The 22,179-nt window shown below is 44.4% G+C and overlaps 1 protein-coding gene across 1 annotated transcript in view; it reads right to left on the bottom strand.

Annotated features, from left to right (window-relative positions):
- The window catches only part of LOC124712327, a 1,282,739-nt gene that overhangs the window by 585,093 nt on the left and 675,467 nt on the right, over positions 1-22,179 (bottom strand). The window contains exon 6 of the mRNA XM_047242621.1: positions 17,751-17,777. Coding sequence (XP_047098577.1) covers positions 17,751-17,777 — 27 coding nt within the window. The remainder of the gene's footprint in view (positions 1-17,750; positions 17,778-22,179) is intronic.

The raw sequence follows: 22,179 nt of genomic DNA, 5'->3' as shown, positions 1-22,179 counted from the left end.
AGCACAGCATTTCCTTTCTAGCAGCCAGTTTAAAAAACTGACCTGTACATAGTCGTTTTTAAAAATAATTTGCTACCAAAAATTTTTCCATACTACGATACAGACAGAGCGAACATCAATATAAGCGACAAACCGCAGGACGCGTTCCTGACGGGAAATGGAGGAAAAAGTGCAATGAATATGTGTCCGGAAGCGCATCGTTGCCACGCTAGATGGCGCTGACGAATGACAGTCCCTCTGACCACGTGTGTTTTGTAGGATTTGTGATTGACGCAGCGTACGGTAAGCAGCAGAATGGTGCGGTATTTATGTCGGGAACAAGCCAAAATGGTGTTCGGGTATGGCCAAACAGACGGAAACGATCGAGAGGCAGCACGGCTATACCAAAACAAGTACCATCACAGACACCAGCCACATCACACAACATTTCAAGGCTTTTTTGTGTGATCATGGGTCCTTTCAGACAGATGAACTTGCAGGGAGAAGGCGGGCAGTACGTAAACCAGATTTGGAGGACCGACGAAGCCTAGTACAAGGTCCAGGCAAGGGGCCCGCCAACGTAGTGTAAGCCAAAGTACGATTACGTGTATCCCACATGACAACCGCTAATATCCCGGTCACCTGCAATCCTGTGGAAGTCACTCTGAACATCTGTTGTGACGTGGATGTGATACAGCTATAAACTGTTTTCCAGAACGATTTGTTGCCGTTGCACGCACACCGTATATTTCCGGATACGTATTCATAGGACTTTACTACCTCCATTTCCAGTCAGGAATGAGTCCCCGCAGTTTGTCGGTTTTATTAATGTTCATTCAGTATCCATTTCTATATCATATATATTAAAAATATACTGAAGGGCCATAGAAACTGGTATAGGCATGTGTATTCAAATACAGAGATATGCAAACAGGTAGAATACAGCGCTGCGGTCGGCAGCGCCTATATAAGACAACAGGTGTCTGTCGTAGTTGTTAGAGCGATTACTGCTGCTACAATGGCAAGTTATCAAGATTGAACGTGGTGTCGCACAAGCGATTGGACACAGCATTTCCGAGGTAGCGATGAAGTGGAAATTTTCTCGTACGACCATTTCACGAGTGTACCGTGAATATCAGGAATCCGGTAAAACATCAAATGTGCGACATCACTGCGGCCAGAGAAAGATCCTGCAAGAACGTGACCAACGACGACGGAAGAGAGTCGTTCAACGTAAGTGCAACCCTTCAGCATATTGCTGCAGATTTCAGTGTTGGACCATCAGCAAGTGTCAGCGTGCGAGTCATTCAGCAAAACATCATCAATATGGGCTTTCGGAGCCACTCGTGTACCCTTGATGACGGCACGACACAACGCTTTACGTCTCGCTTGTGCCCGTCAACACCGACATTGGACTGTCGATGACTGAAAACATGTTGCCTGATGGAACTAGTCTCATTTCAAATCGTATCGAGTGTATGGATGTGTACGGGTATGGAGACAATCTCATGAATCCATGGACCCTGCATGTCAGCAGGGGATTGTTCATGCTGGTGGAGACTCTGTAATGTTGTGGGACGTATGCAGCTTGAATGATATGGGACCCCTGATACGTCTAGATACGACTCTTGGTTCAAATGGCTCTAAGCACTATGCGACCTAACTTCTGAGGTCATCAGTGGCCTAGAACCTAGAACTAATTAAACCTAACTAACCTAAGAACATCACACACGTCCATGCCCGAGGCAGTATTCGAACCTGCGACCGTAGCGGTCGCTCGGCTCCAGACTGTAGCGCCTAGAACCGCACGGCCACTCCGGCCGGCTGATACGACTCTGACAGATGACAGGTAGGTAAGCATAGTGTCTGATCACCTGCATCCAATCATGCCGTTTCTGCATGCCGACGGGCTTGGGCAATTCCACCAGGACAATGCGACACCCCACACGTCCGGAATTGCCACAGAGTGGCTCCAGGAACACTCTTCTGAGTATAAAGACTTCCGGTGGCCACCAAATTCCCCAGACATGAACATTACGGAGCACATATGAGACGTCTTGCAACGTGCTGTTCAGAAGAGATCTCTACCTCTCGTATTCTTACGGATTTATGGACAGCCCTGCAGGATTCATGGTATCAATTCCCTCCATCACTATTGCAGACATTGGTCGACCCTTGCCACGTCGAGTCGCGGGCACCTATTCGATATTAGGCTGGTGCACCAGTTTATTTTGCTCTTTCTGTCCATCTGAATGTTTATTAGAGTAACGTGTGAAAATTTCAAGTCAATCGGTAAGGAACTTTTCGAGATTTTTGGTGACAAGGATTTCCCTTTAAATATTACATACATCTCTACACTGTGTATAAATGAAAATGTATAATCTATGTCTGTCCGAATGCTCATTAGAGTACTAGCTAAAATATTAAGTAAATCTGTCATGAATTTTTTAAGATTTGTGGCAACAACGTTCCAGCAGGTATGTAAGCAGACGCTAGAAATGGCGCAAAGGTACATAAATGGTTCATGCACGGCGGGGCACCACCCCATTTCCTACGCCTCTGACAGCAACTGATTCAACTTTTGAGCGATGTATTGGCCAAGGGTGTCCGGCATTATCGCCTCCCCGTCACCTGTAGTTAAGCAACGAACACACATAAAAGGAGAGTGCGTCCGTTGGAGGTGAACAAATACGAGAGTAGGTGAGCAGGTGTATTGAAAGGAGAGCCGAATGATGTGAAAAAAAGAGTTGTAACCACTTAGAGAATCTCCTTGCATCTGAACGGAGGGACGACTGCCGTATGACAGAGTGACCCATGTCTCAGTAAGTGTTTGTTTGTAGATACGTGTATTTATAAGAAATCTTTTAAAGGACGTCACGATAGCCTTTAACTATGAAATTATTCATTTATCGGATCCACTAATGGAATTTTTGTTGTATGGCCATTATGTTTCAAGTGGAACACTGCAAAATTGTGAATGTGAACTCCAGCTAAGAGAAGTCAGTTTTTTTTCTATTTTTGACCAACACTGTCTCCTGTTAGAATATGGGACGTTTTATTAAACTCCCAGTATATGACACACACGTCACTGGTACATCAGCAGTAACGCTTTCCGCGTTCAGTGCACTGAGCGCCGGGCGGCCGGTGACGCGAGCGCGCTGACTCACCGGCGGACGTGCCGCTGCCTGCGGCGACGCCAGCGCAAGCTCTGACAGTAGGGGCTCTGGTTTCAGCATTTTGCTGTCAGAAGCCGTTCCACAATCTCTGTCTCATGCGCATCTTGCCAATCAGCAGGCCTCCACCGTTTCCTAGCTGTGACGGATTCTTCTTCAGAATGATTCGAATGCAACACAGGTTCAGTGCAACAGTGCAACGGGCAACAAAATCTCAGCTTGCTGTGTAACGAAGATTTAGCTCATTGTTTGGAAACAGTTTTCTCGACGTCTGCATAGATCCGTCAATGAACTAAGAAAATGTAATTGATCAGTCGCGACATAAACAATGCCACACGTCGTATTATATAAATAAAAGTAATGATTTCTGGTCGCGCATTCGGTTTCCTCAAAAGACTACATCCCATATTAGCGACGTAAAATTTCGGTTATCAGAAAGTCACGTGCTCGATGATTTGTTGGTTGATTCGGGTAATGGAATAACATCGCCCCGCCTTAGACGCACTGCATGTTCCCAACAAAGATTGATGTTCCTGACCGGCGGGAAATGTAGAAGAATAACACGTCCTATCCACGATTTTAGAGTTGTCATTGTAAAAGACGGTGGCACCCTGCTACTCCTTAAGAACTGAAGGGAACAGAAACCAAAAGGTCATGCAAGCGAATGAGACTAGACCCCGGAAACATCTTTTCCGATTCTTGGCCCGGGTAAAAACCAAGGGGAGGGGGCAGGGGTGCGGGAAAGGAGAAAACACAGAAAGTACATTCTAGAGGATACGCGAAGATCCTGAGAGAGGGCTGAGAGGTGCATACGGACTGGTAATCCCACCAGAGGGCAGGTCATGGATTTGATGTCACGCGTATGCCAAACGAATAGGATGTGTTGGATGTTCAGGAAATTGTGTAATGACGATTGCATATGTGAGAAAGATTTGGTACTATCAGAACTGAAGACGGAGGATCCCAGCTTTGCGAGGAGACTGTCTGTGGGACTAGTCTGGAATGCACCAGTGGCCACTCTAATTCCACGATGATGGAAAGGGTCTAACAATTTCAAAGCCGAAGGCAACGCTGAGCCGTAGACTTGGCAACCCCAGTCGAGATTGGACAAGAGCTCAGTACATACGAAGGAGAGTAGCGCGATACGCGTCCTGAGAGGTGTGGGCAAGGAAGCTGAGAGTGTTAAGTTCCTTCCTCCGGCTAGTCTTTAGTTGTCGACTATGGGTAGCCAAGTCAGGTTCTTGTCAAAGAGAAATCGCAAAAAAGCGGGACTTTACAGTGCTGGGACCCAAGTAGTATTCTGGTTCAGGATAGACTGTGGTATCATGACAAAAACGCATGACCCATATTTTTGCTGGAGTGAATTGGAAACCATGGCACAGCGTCCAAGCAGAGGCCCATCTGATTCAGCCAAGGTTACTAAGCGGAAGCTATACAAAATCCAGAAGATGTCGACATACAGCGCAGGCATGACCAGCGGCCTCACAGAGGACACTTACCCATTAATGGCGATGAGGAAGTGTCATAGCGTGAGGCATGTGGAAAGCCATTCCTTTGGGCCCATGGTGAGCTGAGTGAAGTGTCAATAGAACCAGAAAAACCGGATGGATAAAAACAGGTAGGGAGCCTTGAAAGCTCTATTCATAGAGGGTAAGTAAAATGTAATGGTGCCAGATGGTATCGTACACCTTCCGTGAAGAAAAAAAAGGCTGCAATGAGGCGCGTGCGTTTGGAAGAAGCCTGTCAGATTGCCGTTTGCACCCTAACCAGATGGTTGGTTGTGGACAATCCCTCCCAGAAACCGCACTGATAGCAGAACAAAAGGCCTCGAGATTCGAAAACCCGATATAATCGATGAGCAACGATCCTTTCAAGCAGTTTGCAGAGCTTGTGTGTGAGGCTAATCGTAACTATCGATGGATGTTAGGTTTTTGTCCGGCTTAAGGACTGGAACGATGATAATACTATCTCGCCATTGCGAAATGGAGACACCCTCCAGCCAAATAGGATTGAAGACCCTGAGAAGATGGAGTGTTCCAGTAAGTCAGATGTTGCATCATCTGATTGTGAATGGAATCAGGGCCCATGAGACAAGAGCCTTAGTGGAAGGTTCATTATATAACTCAGAATGGCGAGGGGTGAAAAAGAAGTTTGTCAATTGCATATCTGGAGGGGGAGCCACAAAATAAGAAGATACTGACAGAGTTGCAAGGTGAGTAGCAAGGTGTTTAGCAAGAGGTGACAGATTACTGCAGAGTCCATTTCGAAGGAATGGACCCAGTACAGTTTGGATCTTTAGCAGCCCGGAAGACAATGGAGCTTGGTCCACACATGGGGTGAATAAGGATACGTTTCCAGGGAGCAGACATAGCACTTCCAGCATTCCTTCTGTGTTTGATTACATAGAAAACCTTAGCATTAATTGCTTAAAATGATTAAGGTTTCTTGGTGAAGGACGTTGCTTAAAACACTACAGAGCTCTTCGGCGATCCAGAACAGCTATTGCAATGTCTTTGCTCCACCACAACACTGGCCAGCGTTGGAGGGGCCTGCAGAAAGAGGAACAGCAGTCCCAGCAGCATGAGTGATCACATCAAAGTCACCTTACACAGCCTCTCGATGCTGTCTGACAGAGAGGGAGCAAAGGTAATAGCAGAGGAATACAACTGCCAGTTCGCTTTTCAAAGCACCCAACATGATAGTCAGTCCGTCTGGAGGTGGCAAGGAAGTGACAGGGTCACTGGAAAGTGGTCGCTGTCCCAAAGATGGTTATGTAGTGACCAATGTAGTGAAACCATGAGAGTGGGCGGATGAGCTCGTTAGAGTGATAGCTGAAAAGGTGCTATGGATGGCTCAGAATTGGAAGGAGTAGTATCACTGAGAAAATACAGGTCATGGTCAGTAAGAAGCTGATCAGTTTGAAGGCTCCTACCGGAGGAAGAGATACTCCCCCACAGGTAGAGGGGGTTGTTGTTGGATTAAGGTGGTCAATTCAGCGTAAGTAAGTGGCCTGCCTGGAGATAAGTAAATGTTGCAAATGGTAATTGCTGAAGTCGTTTGCACCTGCACCGCTATTGTTGCAACGTGACACAAAGAGGAATCTTCTCACTGACGACGCCTGGCGAGTTAATAAACAGATCCCTCCATATTTCATCTTGGGGCCACCGAAGTTCTGACAGAATGCACGATAACCATTGGGGATTGGGAAGTGGTCACCAGTGAGATGCTTCCCTAGCAGAGCAACGCAAACTGCAGAAGTGGAGGAAATAATTCTGGCAGGTGACACTAATATCTATTGCAGTTGCACTTTATGGGTTTGAAGGCAATGCATGAAGGGGACAGAAGGTTCAGTGACGCATCAGGATCACTGCCAGTTATCTATGGGGATGGAACCACATTAATTAGCTTTGGTTCAGAATCCGATGGGGTGGGGGATCTGGAGCCTCCAGAGTCACTGGAGTCGTCCTGTTCCGATTGTTCTTCTTCACCTTCTTCTTCTCTTTCTTCTTCTTCTTATTATTTTACTCGATCACAGCCGTCAGTGGCTGTGATTCTTCGAGTGCCTATCTGCGGTGAATGTGGTGACGGATGAAGAGTTGGCAGCCCTCGGATCCCCAGGTACCGTTTCTTTCAGCCCCTTGCTGACGTTGAAGAGCGGCGCGTTTCGTCACAGGGTTATTTGGTAAGCGTTACGGAGATGTTTAGCAAACTCAAGTGGCAGACTCTGCAAGAGAGGCGCTCTGCATCGCGGTGTAGCTTGCTGTCCAGGTTCCCAGAGGGTGCGTATCGATTATATTGCTCCCCCCTACTTATACCTCCCGAGGAGATCACGAATGTAAAATTAGAGAGATTCGAGCGCGCACGGAGGTTTTCCGGCAGTCGTTATTCCCGCGAACCATACGCGACTGGAACAGGAAAGGGAGGGAGGTAATGACAGTGGCACGTAAAGTGCCCTCCGCCACACACCATTGGATGGCTTGTGGAGTATAAATGTAGTAGATCTGTCGGGTTCCAGGGAGAGAGATCTTGAGAGGGAGCCCTGTCGCCAGTAGACGCCAGAGGAGGAAACTGCTGTTGAAGATGGTGCCAAGGAACCACATGAGAGGAGGGCAGTGGGAGAACTAGTTAGGAAAAAAATGAGGTATTGGGAGTTACGCTGTGACTTTCGAATAATTCGTCTTCATATTTTTGAAGCCTTAGTATGCGACAGGTGGTCTATAACTTTAAATTCCTGTGTTTTCTTTTCTTTGTTAAAGATTGGGCAAATCGGTGAACGTGGAGGATGATGTTCCATACGAAGCGTGCTCGAGGCAGAGAATATCATCGTATGAAGGGCGGGCTGATGCATCACCGGCAGTAGCGCAAAGTGCAGTGAAGTGACGCTGAAATCAGGTTATCTGGTCATTGCAGCTGCAATAGAACGACGAAAACTTCACAAAAATACAAAAACCGCAATAACTTAAGGAAACAGCGAGAAATCCAGAAAACTCAGAGCCGTAACGACAAGAGCATGATGCACTTAGTGCAGGCCTGTAGTTGAACTGGATACTCGCTCGTCGTAAAAAGAAAAAGCGACCAAAAGCGAAATAAAGAAAGGTTCACCGATGAAACGTGTAAGGTAAAAGAAACTGTTGTGTTCTTTAAAGACCTTGGACCCTATCAATCAGAGGCACTTGTACTATACAATGAAGTGACTGCCTGTTCGACACACAGAATTATGTGATTTAATTCTTGGGAAAACAGTCACATAGAGGTGTACTGGCAATGTCTAACATTCCTCAGTCACGGAGAATAACGCAGTAATGAAACTTCCTGGCAGATTAAAACTGTGTGCCTGACCGAGACTCGAACTCGGGACCTTTGCCTTTCGCAGTAATGTGTTTATATATACTTCTAACTATGTCGTTCTTCATGCAGATGAAATGTATTTTCCAGATAGAGACCATCTAGTTTCTGCAGTCGTCTTAAGCGAATATTCACAAACCGCTGGAGTGGTGCAGACCACACTGCAACACATTCAGCGAAAGCGAACTGGTGCATGCTATACGACGGCTATCTACGTAAAGACGCCAGTCTACCAAGATTTTCGAGAGTCTTATGCTAGTGCTCTTTTCGTTCCCTGCTCCATTAAGAATGTTAAGTACTCACTAGAGAGGTTATCAGTCAGTACTCACGCATGTTGTTTACTGGCTAAAAAGGTTTAGATACTAAAGCAATTTTCAGTAGCCTCGACTTACGGGTAAGTGTCGAAACTCATGTTTCTCAACTGAGGAACTTTTTAAAGAAATAAGTAACGAAACAGACGCGTCGGCCGCTACATGTCGTGAATTCGAAAGGCATGCACCAGAATGAGGACACATTAATACTGACCATCACGATAAGATTTACAGATTAGGTATTTGCTATAGAAACGTGGCGGTGGTGGAAGCCCATCGTGGTTGAAGAATCTTAAAAGTGAGACCTAACACGTTTTGTATGCAGGGTTTCAAAGTACAGAATGTCTTCCAACTTTTGGAGAGATTGTCGAGAGAAGAAAAATGGGTACGGAAAACCACGTCCAGAACCTCACAGAAAGATACTGCAGAGCGTTGAAAATATGGGGACCAAAGCCTACCGAGAGGCGATTAAAACACCCTGGAGCAGTTTCTCTGGAAAAATGTACGGAAATAACATTGGATTCAGGATATATGCTGCTTCTGGAGATCCTAGAATTACGCCATGCGTCTTCAGGCGTGCATGCCAGTTAGCATCAATGCGAGTAACAGTGCTTACTTTCATAAAACTTGCGGTCCGTTTCTTATCGATGACAGTAGGTAATTTACATTTCATTTTATTTAATATGTGTACTTATGAATCTTTCGGCCTGCTTTGAAGAAAACTGATTCTTCATATCCACGAGGGGCGTTCGATGAGTTTTTTTTCTGAAATCAGACTGTTTTTTTTAAGCATTGCAAGACACAACATTATTCCCCTCTGTTTTGACCACAAAATCCTGTTTTTCAGCATAGTCTCGGTTCAGTGCGACGGCCTTACTGCAACAGACTGGGAGGGCCTTTATGCCCGCATGGTACCAGTCTACTGGACGACATCGCAGCCAACGTCCTGCTGCATCGATAACCTCCCCATCACCCACGTACGGCTTCCCGCGGAGTGCATCCTTCATTGGGCCAAACAGATGGGAGTCGAAAGGTGCGAGATCCGGGCTGGAAGATGGACGAGGAAGAACAGTCCAGTGAAGTTTTGTGAGCTCTTCTCTGGTGTGCGGGCTTGTGTGAGGCCTTGCGTTCTCACAGAGAAGAAGTTCTTACGCATTTTTGTGGCAGCCAACATCCTGAAGTCGTTTCTTCAATTTCATGAGGGCAGCACAGTACACTTCAGAGTTATTCGCTTGACCGTGACGGAGGACATAAAATAGAATAACCCCTTCAAAGTTCCAGACATTACCGGTTAAGGATGTGGTTTGAACTTTTTCTTCGGATTGCCGTCTTGTTTCCGGTTCGAAGTGATAAAACCATGTTTCATCGCCTGTGACGATGCTCGACAAAAACTGTAACGTTCAGCCTCGTAACGCTCAAGTAGTCCGCGCAGATGATCCTCCGTCGCTCTTTATGGTCCTCTGTTACGCGGCGAGGATCCCAATGCGCGTACACCTTTGATTACCCCCACTGGTGGACAAGAGTGTCAGCACTATCAAGAGAGACGTCTCGTTAAGCAGCGAGGTGTTTGCTTGTGATCTGTTGATCATCTCGCATGAGAATACCCGCACGTTCCAACAATGCAGAAGTGACAGCTGTGTGCGGCCCGCCGGCTCGCGGGAGATCTAACAGGCTTGCGGGGCCTTCTTCCGACGATGACAGACGCCTCTCCCAATGACTCACCGTGATTTTGTTCACTGCCAGCTTTCGGTAGACATTCTGCAAGCGCGTATGAATATCTGCGATGCTCTAATTTTACTCCAAAAGAAATTCAATGACAGCTCCCTACTTTGACGCATTCCGTTACAGACGTCATTTTGAAGGGCACGCCTGGCGCCGCGACTATCATATTTTAGGGGCTGAAGCGGGAATATTCCGTGACGTCGCACAACAAATTCCGCATTTTTTTCAACCGAAATTGGCGGAGAAAAAACTGATTGCGTTACCTACTGAACGCCCCTCGTATTACCTTACTTGTGGATGTCGGTCAAGTGTTGCCAATGTCCCGCACGAAAATGTTGGGAAATACTGATCTGGATGTTTTTCGAAGTCGTTTTGAAATCTGTGTATTTAAGCTCCATCAGACACACTGATAATTAAGATCACTGTGTTAAATGGCTTGTTCTTTTCAATACTTCTTATGTTTGCAGCTGACATTTCTAATCGTCTCGAACGCATGAAATGGCAATACGATATTGTAAGTAAAGTATATAATAATTGCCGGAAATGAAAAATGTTACATCAAGAAGGACGACTTCGAAATTAATCAAACTTTGTGGAGATGTTCATCACATAACGGGTACTCAATGATTAAACTTTCATTCCTTTCCGAACTTACGTCCGTTATCAACATCAGTACGATGTGTGATCCACACGCACGGCACGTTTACACTCTAGTATTCTCTGTCGCATGGGAGAAAATAATCTCCGAATGTCGTCTCGAGGATTTCCTTTCAATGCTGGAAATACTTGCTGCGTCAGTTCATGAAGATGACTGACTTGAAGATGGTGTGGAAGTACACGTCTTCTCATAGCAGTCCCAGATATGCTCTATGGCTGACAAGTCAGAGAACTGGATAAGCCAGTCAATATTCCGAACGTTTATCAAGATGTTTGTGGTGTGAACTGCAGTATGGGCTCTTGTATTATCCTGGTAGAATATATGCTCTGATGCCATGATCTTGAAGGATTTGACAACGGGAGCTATCATTCTTGCCAATAATAGCGCGCATTCAGCCTCCCTGCAATTGTTACCAAATCAGTACTGTTGTCGCATCGAATAGCTTCAAGAGTTGGAGAGATATCTCTGCTTCCCGTTACGTTTCATCAGGTCGTCTAGGCATACCTTGGCGTCGACTAAATAGCCACGAACAGAAGCGAAATGCGTCACTGAACGCTACAGAATGCCACTCAATGTTGCAGTTGACTATAGCTGTACTCTATGCAAGTCTCTGCAGTTAATGGTTTGGTGTCAGCGGTAAACAACACATGGTAACTCAGATCTTAAGCGAGTTTCCAGTAATCTATTTCCAGCGGGTCTTAGTGATCCTCTGCCTGTAACCTCTGCCGAGCTTCAGGTGTTATCACCTATGAATTCGTCAGCTCACGTCGAATGATCCTACGATCTTCTTGTAGTGTAGTCCTTCTGGAAAGCCTTGTGCCCACTGTTCTTGCCACGCGGTCGTCCTGAGTCCATTTCGTCAACACTTGCTCTGCAGCCATTGGACCTATGGTAAACTAACATACACCGACAAGCGACAAACGTCGGCAAGCCCCTGCGTAACAACAACACTGACTGGAAAAATGGTTCAAATGGCTCTGAGCACTATGGGACTTAACTGCTGTGGCCATCAGTCCCCTAGAACTTAGAACTACTTAAACCGAACTAACCTAAGGACATCACACACATCCATGCCCGAGGCAGGATTCGAACCTGCGACCGTAGTGGTCACGCGGTTCCTGACTGTAGCGCCTAGAACCGCACGGCCACTGCGGCCGGCCACACTGACTGGAAATTACCAGCTGCTATTAGAGCCGACCAACAGGCCACAGCAGGGAAACCGACGAGCTCGCCCACTGACGCACAAACAATTTGCCAACATCAACCTACACTGTGCATCCGATATATGACCTATCGGACACAAAAACGATGATAAACTTAACTGTTGCAGGTTGCTGACGCCGATCGAGAGTTCAACAGCGGCACTCAGCGGCAGCCGCCAAGCAATAGCACCGCACAAAGTCAAAGGTATCGACATGTATGATACCCACTACTAACAAAGCCTATCCTTGGACGACCTATCGCAGGCAGCATGACATCCGCTACTGTTCTTACCACCCCACCTAACTATCGCAGAGGTTTTTTTCCCTTGGCTCTTGCCTTGGTGCTTTTTTTCCTCTGCCCTTCAAACCGCTACCCTTCGTTCGACTTCGACCCAATCGATATCCAGATGAGCGCGTATTAATGGTTAACCTTAACCAGACGTATGCAAACATCGCAGTACCCACATCCTACGACACCTCACTTTAGTGAAAACTAACCCTTATGCAGAGGTGGCAGTAGACTTTTTGAGTTGGCCATCGTGCCGGTGTGGGCTTGGAGGGGCTTCACCTCTGTTGTTTATTTGCAGCCATTGGACTACAGCCGACTGTTTATGCTCGCTCCCATGTCGCTCAGACCAGTGAAAGTCAATGAATTCTCAAAGCCTTAAGACGGCGGCAAGCTGCATCGAAAGCTATCTTGGCTTGCAGTGTTGCGATCTCCACTTGAAATGTTACAATGATATTAGATACATCCAACAGCCATCACGTGCTCACAGCAGTCTTCCTTCATGTGTAGCACAGGGGTGCATGGAGGACCGGGACCGGCTTGGCAGCGTTCTGACAAGGTGCTCATCAAGTAACACATTCAGTTTTAGTCTGTGTATTTATGACAAAATCTAGTACAATCAATGAATGGAACGCTAGAACATATTTCGCAGTTAGACGTGCCCAAATAATCACCTGTTCGTCAGAAATAATGCTGAACTTTATCTGATTCTTAATTTCCATATAGATCAAGGTAGACAAAGGTCTAACTAACTTGTTGGATTCATTGTGGTCTTGCAACCTAAAGCAACCACTCAAAGACACTATTAGTCGCCTTGTTTCGGTTGGATTTAACGCAATTTTTTTTCGTTCTTCAAATTCGCCTCACCACCTCAACATGGAAATTAGAGGGACAGCAGGGCTTTTCTCTCTCTTTTTGTTCTGTTGATTTCATCTATAAATATAAGTACTTTCATCTTGATCTTCCTCTTGTTTCTGTTTTAAATAATTATTTACATAATTATACAATCTCATTTCATTTAGTTCTCTACCTCTGTTGTTATTAGGAGAAAGAAAACTGGCATTCTACGGATCGGAGCGTGGAATGTCAGATCCCTTAATCGGGCAGGTCGGTTAGAAAATTTAAAAAGGGAAATGGATAGGTTAAAGTTAGATATAGTGGGAATTAGTGAAGTTCGGTGGCAGGAGGAACAAGACTTTTGGTCAGGTGATTACAGGGTTATAAATACAAAATCAAATAGGGGTAATGCAGGAGTAGGTTTAATAATGAATAAAAAAATAGGAGTGCGGGTTAGCTACTACAAACAGCATAGTGAACGCATTATTGTGGCCAAGATAGACACAAAGCCCATGCATACTACAGTAGTACAAGTTTATATGCCAACTAGCTCTGCAGATGATGAAGAAATTGATGAAATATATGACGAGATAAAAGAAATTATTCAGGTAGTGAAGGGAGACGAAAATTTAATAGTCATGGGTGACTGGAATTCGTCAGTAGGAAAAGGGAGAGAAGGAAACATAGTAGGTGAATATGGATTGGGGGGAAGAAATGAAAGAGGAAGCCGCCTTGTAGAATTTTGCACAGAGCATAACTTAATCATAGCTAACACTTGGTTCAAGAATCATAAAAGAAGGTTGTATACCTGGAAGAATCCTGGAGATACTAATAGGTATCAGATAGATTATATAATGGTAAGACAGAGATTTAGGAACCAGGTTTTAAATTGTAAGACATTTCCAGGGGCAGATGTGGATTCTGACCACAATCTATTGGTTATGAACTGCAGATTGAAACTGAAGAAACTGCAAAAAGGTGGGAATTTAAGGAGATGGGACCTGGATAAACTGAAAGAACCAGAGGTTGTACAGAGTTTCAGGGAGAGCATAAGGGAACAATTGACAGGAATGGGGGAAAGAAATACAGTAGAAGAAGAATGGGTAGCTCTGAGGGATGAAGTAGTGAAGGCAGCAGAGGATCAAGTAGGTAAAAAGACGAGGGCTAATAGAAATCCTTGGGTAACAGAAGAAATATTGAATTTAATTGATGAAAGGAGAAAATATAAAAATGCAGTAAATGAAGCAGGCAAAATGGAATACAAACGTCTCAAAAATGAGATCGACAGAAAGTGCAAAATGGCTAAGCAGGGATGGCTAGAGGACAAATATAAGGATGTGGAGGCTTGTCTCATTAGGGGTAAGATAGATACTGCCTACAGGAAAATTAAAGAGACCTTTGGAGAGAAGAGAACCACTTGTATGAATATCAAGAGCTCAGATGGCAACCCAGTTCTAAGCAAAGAAGGGAAGGCAGAAAGGTGGAAGGAGTATATAGAGGGTTTATACAAGGGCGATGTACTTGAGGACAATATTATGGAAACGGAAGAGCATGTAGATGAAGATGAAATGGGAGATAAGATACTGCGTGAAGAGTTTGACAGAACACTGAAAGACCTCAGTCAAAACAAGGCCCCGGGAGTAGACAACATTCCATTAGAACTACTGACGGCCTTAGGAGAGCCAGTCCTGACAAAACTCTACCATCTGGTGAGCAAGATGTATGAGACAGGCGAAATACCCACTTCAAGAAGAATATAATAATTCCAATACCAAAGAAAGCAGGTGTTGACAGATGTGAAAATTACCGAACTATCAGTTTAATAAGTCACAGCTGCAAAATACTAATGCGAATTCTTTATAAACGAATGGAAAAACTGGTAGAAGCGGACCTTGGGGAAGATCAGTTTGGATTCCGTAGAAATGTTGGAACACGTGAGGCAATACTAACCTTACGACTTATCTTAGAAGAAAGATTAAGAAAAGGCAAACCTACGTTTCTAGCATTTGTAGACTTAGAGAAAGCTTTTGACAACGTTAACTGGAATACTCTCTTTCAAATTCTGAAGGTGGCAGGGGTAAAATACAGGGAGCGAAAGGCTATTTACAATTTGTACAGAAACCAGATGGCAGTTATAAAGAGTCGAGGGACATGAAAGGGAAGCAGTGGTTGGGAAAGGAGTGAGACAGGGTTGTAGCCTCTCCCCGATGTTATTCAATCTGTATATTGAGCAAGCAGTAAAGGAAACAAAAGAAAAATTCGGAGTAGGTATTAAAATTCATGGAGAAGAAGTAAAAACTTTGAGGTTCGCCGATGACATTGTAATTCTGTCAGAGACAGCAAAGGACTTGGAAGAGCAGTTGAACGGAATGGACAGTGTCTTGAAAGGAGGATATAAGATGAACATCAACAAAAGCAAAACGAGGATAATGGAATGTAGTCAAATTAAATCGGGTGATGCTGAGGGGATTAGATTAGGAAACGAGACACTTAAAGTAGTAAAGGAGTTTTGCTATTTAGCGAGTAAAATAACTGATGATGGTCGAAGCAGAGAGGATATAAAATGTAGACTGGCAATGGCAAGGAAATCGTTTCTGAAGAAGAGAAATTTGTTAACATCGAGTATAGATTTAAGTGTCAGGAAGTCGTTTCTGAAAGTATTTGTATGGAGTGTAGCCATGTATGGAAGTGAAACATGGACGATAACCAGTTTGGACAAGAAGAGAATAGAAGCTTTCGAAATGTGGTGCTACAGAAGAATGCTGAAGATAAGGTGGGTAGATCACGTAACTAATGAGGAGGTATTGAATAGGATTGGGGAGAAGAGAAGTTTGTGGCACAACTTGACTAGAAGAAGGGATCGGTTGGTAGGACATGTTTTGAGGCATCAAGGGATCACAAATTTAGCATTGGAGGGCAGCGTGGAGGGTAAAAATCGTAGAGGGAGACCAAGAGATGAATACACTAAGCAGATTCAGAAGGATGTAGGTTGCAGTAGGTACTGGGAGATGAAGAAGCTTGCACAGGATAGAGTAGCATGGAGAGCTGCATCAAGCCAGTCTCAGGACTGAAGACCACAACAACAACCTGTTTCTCGTCCGCCACACTTCATATTTACTAAATGTTCCCCCATTTCCTCCATTATCGCTAGCTTCCCTCACGCCTGAAGTCATTTCTACATCTGCAGGATACTCTCCAACCATCATAACATGCTGCATGCTCCCTACCAAGAAGTTCTCAATGTACTCACGTATTTCGTTTGATATCTCGTACGATATTACTTTTATACACTTTAGCATTGCACAGAATCAAATTCTTTTCAGAAACCAAGAGACACTGCGTCCATCTGAGTGCCTTGGTCCATGGCCTTCAGAATGCATGTGAGGAAAGCATGAGTTCGGTGTCGCATGACCGATGTTTTCGGAATCCTTCCTGGTTGGCATGATGAAAGTCATTCTGTTTGAGGTACATTATGTAAACAAGTGTCACCAAATGCGCAATGCGATTTAGAGTGAGATATTCATTCTTCTTCTTATTTTCAAGCTATATACTGCCAAGTAATCTAAAAGTCAATTCTTTCACTGCACTACTCGTGAATAAGTTCTAAGTAGGTTCTGAGAGGGCTCTCATTGCATATTCTATGTTCGGGTCAGTGAAGGGTGACATCTCTGGTTACGTTAGGATAGGTTAGTATCACTTTTTGAAATCTGCGCGAAGCTCACTTTAGCCGGCCGCGGTGGTCTCGCGGTTCTAGGCGCGCAGTCCGGAACCGTGCAACTGCGACGGTCGCAGGTTCGAATCCTGCCTCGGGCATGGATGTGTGTGATGTCCTTAGGTTAGTTAGGTTTAAGTAGTTCTAAGTTCTAGGGGACTGATGACCACAGCAGTTGAGTCCCATAGTGCTCAGAGCCATTTGAACCAAGCTCACTTTAGCATGAGAAATCATTCGCGTTTTGGTAGAGATGCAGAAATATTTCTTTGGATCTGTACACCAATCACACTCCTAAGTAATTTGACGAACGCACCGTAAACTTCATATTCGGTCCATGCACGTGAAATAAGTACACATAGCTGGTATCACTACTGAATTACGTTGCTCGGTGGTAAGCGAATACTGCTGTAATAATTATGCCCTAAAGTCCACACTATCACACAGGTAAGAAAAAGAGTAAAAACACAATTTTTTACTCGTTCACTGACACATTTATGTACGACTGGTCACTATAAAGGAGAAGTATATACTTTAAAAAGGAGAAGAGAGTAATCGACGCGGCGCAAAAATTACACACAGGCCAGTGTTTCGGGAAGAAGAAAGTGGCAGAAGTTTGCATCCCGTCTGAATGTTCACGATTTACGTTCTACGTATTTTCTCGAAATTGCGCGCGACGAATGAAAGAAGCGAATTTTCTGTCCACAGGTGTTCTGATGTTGCCAGGCTGTTACACTACGATCATAAACGCAAATTTTTCTCATATCTTCGTAGGAATGTGCAAGCGCTGTCTTTCTAATGGACACTGTCGATGCACGTTAAAGCGCGACTTGGCTAAGGAAAAACTTTTATATGTAAGTTCCAGGGAAGGACTGCTTATTAGCAGTCGTAAAAGCAAGAAGCTAACTACAAACAGCGCTACGCAGTAATTTCTTTGGATAATGTACATATTTAATTATGACGTACATCTCGAGTGTGAGAAGCAAATTCTTTTTTATGACTAAGTGATTACATAAAGAAAAACTAACCTTGTGCACCACCAAGGACCACACCATCTGAAAACAGAAAGAGAACAGATCTTATCAGTATATAGAAATTCCGACACTGGAAGAATAATTATAAAAAAAGAGGAAGCGTCGTAGATCCGTATTCGCCCCACAAAACACGTATATGCCTGTCATTTCTGTTAAACGAGTGTCAGATCTCTTTGTTAGTAGAATTATGGTTTAACTTATTCAAAACTCCAGAAGACCGTAATGTGTTGATCTTAAAATTAGTCACATCTAGTTATAGGTTAACAGGAACAACATCAGTGATACTGGGGATGAAGTCTTCCTCTGCGACAGCATCGTACAAAATATAGTCGATTTTCTTTCGACGTTGTATTTGACTGAAACTAAGTAGACAAAAAAGGGGGGATTTGGCAAAACATTGAGCTCTCATTTGGAAATAGTTGGGCTTAATCCCTTTCAAGCTATCGAGATTTCCGTGAGTTGACTTTATCATTTTGTAAAGGACGTTGCTCGATCTTTGTATAGCGCGAGCTAGTGCTCCACTGGTGATGAACTCGTTGTTAAAGGACCTTTAAGCCTAATATTTCTTCTTTGTTTTCCTGTCTGAATTTCAGTAAAGACTCAAACTCTGAACTACTGCCAGTATCACCTGAGTGTGTCGCACATCCTGAACAATGATTACGAGATGGCTATCGACAGTAAGGAGTTGCAGAGAAGTCCACTGTATCGACATAAGCCCTGCTAAAATAGCCAAGTTTATTCCAAAGTGTCTGATTGACATTTCGACGATATATCTTGCCTAGTAAACTGACTGTTTGTCATAAAAGGACACTACGAAAGCAACCACTGACGATGACAGTTCGTAGTAATAGACAGAAAGTCATCGAGTATAACAGAAGCAATATCCGGCGTTCCCCAAGGAAGTGTTATGGGCCCTCTATTGTTCCTGATCTATATTAACAACATAGGAGACAATCTGAGTAGCCGTCTTAGATTGTTTGCAGATGATGCTGTCATTTACCGTCTTGTAAAGTCATCAGATGACCAAAACGACTTGCAAAATGATTTAGATAAGATATCTGTATGGTGCGAAAAGTGGCAATTGACCCTGAATAAAGAGAAGTGTGAAGTTATTCACATGAGTACTAAAAGAAATCAACTAAATTTGGATTACGCGATAAGTCACACAGATCTGAGGGCCGTAAATTCAACTAAATACGTAGGGATTACAATTACAAATAACCTAAATTGGAACAATAACATTGATAACATTGTGGGTAGAGCAAACCAAAGACTGCGATTCATTGGCAGAACACTTAGAAGGTGCAACAGGTCTATTAAAGAGACTGCTTACATCACGCTTGTCCGCCCTATCTCGGCGTATTGCTGTGCCGTGTGGGATCCGCATCAGGTGGGACTGACGGATGACATCGAAAAAGTACAAAGAAGGGCAGCTCGTTTTGTATTATCGCGAGATTGGGGGGATAGTGTCACAGACATAACACGTGAATTGGACTGGCAATCATTAAAACAAAGGCGTTTTTCGTTGCGATGGGATCTTCTCATTAAATTTCAATCGGCTTTTTTCTCCTCCGATTGCGAAAACATTCTTTTGGCACTCACCTACATAGGGAGAAATGATCATCACGATAAAATAAGAGAAATCAGGGCTCGCACAGAAAAAATTAAGTGCTCCTTTTTCCCGCGTGCCGTTCGAGAGTGGAACGGTAGAGAGGCAGGTTGAAGGTGGTTGACTGAACCCTCTGCCAGGCACTTTATTGTGAATAGCAGAGTAATCACGTAGATGTAGATGGAGATGTAGATGACCACAGTAGAAGTCGCTGAAGACTCTGCATGTACATCCACATAATATACACTGTGTATCAGGAGGAGTGGTCGGTATTCAGGGATATGGAAGGGACGCTCATTTGAAGCAGAAAAGGTCCATTAAATATGGTCTCTAAAATGAAATGAGTAATTTAAGAGCAATGTGAACTTCTTCATCTTCAGCATTGTAAAACAAATATCTTCTGCGGCAAGCTCTTTGATTTCCATATTTAGTGAGAAGGTAGTATGGACTAAAACAACAAAAAATTGTCTCGCAAATAAGGGTTCTAAAACGCATACCTTGAGAGCTGTGACTACTTGTTCAGCAGAAGAGATGTGTTTCACAGTAGCGAAGATGAACCTCACAGCTTTTGTTTACTGGACATTTTTTTCTTGTTTTGGTGGCTAATACCTCATCTCGAAATGTGGAAAGCAAAAAGCTTGCAGAAGAGGAGATCTGTTTCAAGGTATAGAATGTGAAGAAGTGCTCACAGCTCTTAATGTACACATTTTAGAACCCTTATCTACTAGACTGTTTTTGCTTCGAATGATCGTTCCTAGCATATCCCTATACTCTGGCTATTCCTCGTGCGACATCCTGTTTATGATATACTGCGCAAGCAAGAGGTGACGGAATGTCCATCGTGCCAATTTGACCGATTTTTCGTGCTATGCTCTTTGCATATCGAGCGAAGGGAAAATAAATGGCTGAAAGCCGCCGCAAGAGCCCTAATCTGTTTTGTCTTTTTCTCGTGATCCCTGTAGTATAATGCTCGCAGTCTCCTTTCAATAGAGGTCATAAATGCACCCAGCAGGATTTCGTGAGAACTGGCTAGCTCTGAGCACTATGCGGCTTAAATTCTGAGGCCATCATTCCCCTAGACATTAGAACTAATTAAACCTAACTAACCTAAGGACATCACACACATCCACGCCCGAGGTAGGATTCGAACCTGCGACCGTAGCGGTCGCTCGGCTCCAGAATGTAGCGCCTAAAACCGCACGGCCACTCCGGCCGGCTTCGTGAGAACTACCTCAGCTTTTTTCTACCCACCGTATTTCATTTATTACCATTTTATTAATTTTTTAATATAACACAATGAACGTAAGGGCGGTCCCAACACTCTTATTCAGGTTTTATTATGTCCTATATGTCTTTCACCTTGCCGCGCCGCCCGTTTCCGTGTGTGCTTCGCACTTTCCTGTCAACCCTACACTTGTCCGTGCGCTAAGTACTACGCCGGTATCGGCCCGTGTCTGTTCTCTTCGTGATACTTCGGATGCATTCGGTAAGCGCAGGAATTTTGTTCTGTTTCATTGGTTTTCCTTGGCACTCGTTTTATCTTTCCACCCGTCTTACTTTCATTACGGGTTTCTGTATTTCATTATACTTTATACGATTTTACTACGTTTATACAGTAATATCGTCCATTTCGTGGCCTCCGAGTGAGAAAGATACAACAGAAATTTACTAGTTTCACCCAGTGCTCGATGCGGTTGATATATTTTTGCTATATAACCCTCCATTTTTCAAAAGTGTGGCATTTACCTTGGCCATTTGCTTCAATCCGCCACTCTTCTTTTAACTATCCTACCTTTTAAGGACGTTTCAATACAACACGAGTGACGAGCGAAACTCCCCATCGCCCCCTCCCCCCCCCCCCCCCACATTTAGTTGTAACAGTGGATAGCCCGTCGAAAACGGAACACAGATCAAGAATAAAAAGAGGCAGAAGGTGTGCCGTACTATGAAAAAAGAAGCAAAATCGAAACAGTGAACGATCCAAACTCAAGAAGTGCAACGTCGAGCGAATTTATTAATAAATGGCGTAGTGGTTATGTGGTCATGGTGTTGGACAGCGAAGGGAGAGATCGGTGTTCGAATCTCCCTCGTGCCCCCTTCTCTTTTCCCTCAGAAAATTAAGAACTGTCCGTCCGGTCACTGATGTGTCTGTTCGCTGTATTCAGATTTGTGTTCAAATGGGTCAAATGGCTCTAAGCACAATGGGACTTAACATCTGAGGTCATCAGTCCGCTAGACTTAGAACTACTTAAATCTCACTAACCTAAGGAGGTCACACACATCCATGCCCGAGGCAGGATTCGAACCTGCGACCGTAGCAGCAGCGCGGTTCCGAACTGAAGCGCCTAGAACCTCTAGGCCACAGAGGCCGGCTCAGATTTGTGTTTGTGTCGTGGTTTAACAACCGTATGCAACAGCGATGAGTAAGAAAGGGACACCCAGATGTTCGTACCTCCTTCTACACAAGTGCCATATGTTATGACTCTTCCGTTCTGTTTTGGAAGTTTTGACTCTTCCGTTCTGCAAATCCTTACAATAGTCCAACGATGGCGCTCACCAACAGACGACATCATCATCGCTCAACAGTCTTACAGTGCTGTTGTCCTATCTGATACATCGTTTATGTATGAGTCCGCCTCCATAGCTTAGTGGTCACTACAGCAAATTGCCAGGCGAGGGGCCCGGATTTGATTCCCGGCTGGGTCAGTGATTTCCTCCGCTCGGGGACTGGTTGTCCTCATATCATCATATCATCCCCATCGACACGCAAGTCGACGAAGTGGTGCCAACTATAAATACTTGCACCACACAACG

This window comes from Schistocerca piceifrons, chromosome 8 (genome assembly GCF_021461385.2).
Source record: "Schistocerca piceifrons isolate TAMUIC-IGC-003096 chromosome 8, iqSchPice1.1, whole genome shotgun sequence".
Lineage (NCBI taxonomy): Eukaryota > Metazoa > Arthropoda > Insecta > Orthoptera > Acrididae > Schistocerca > Schistocerca piceifrons.
The sequence above is the reverse complement of the archived record's forward strand: the minus strand, read 5'-3'. Positions and strand labels throughout refer to the sequence as shown.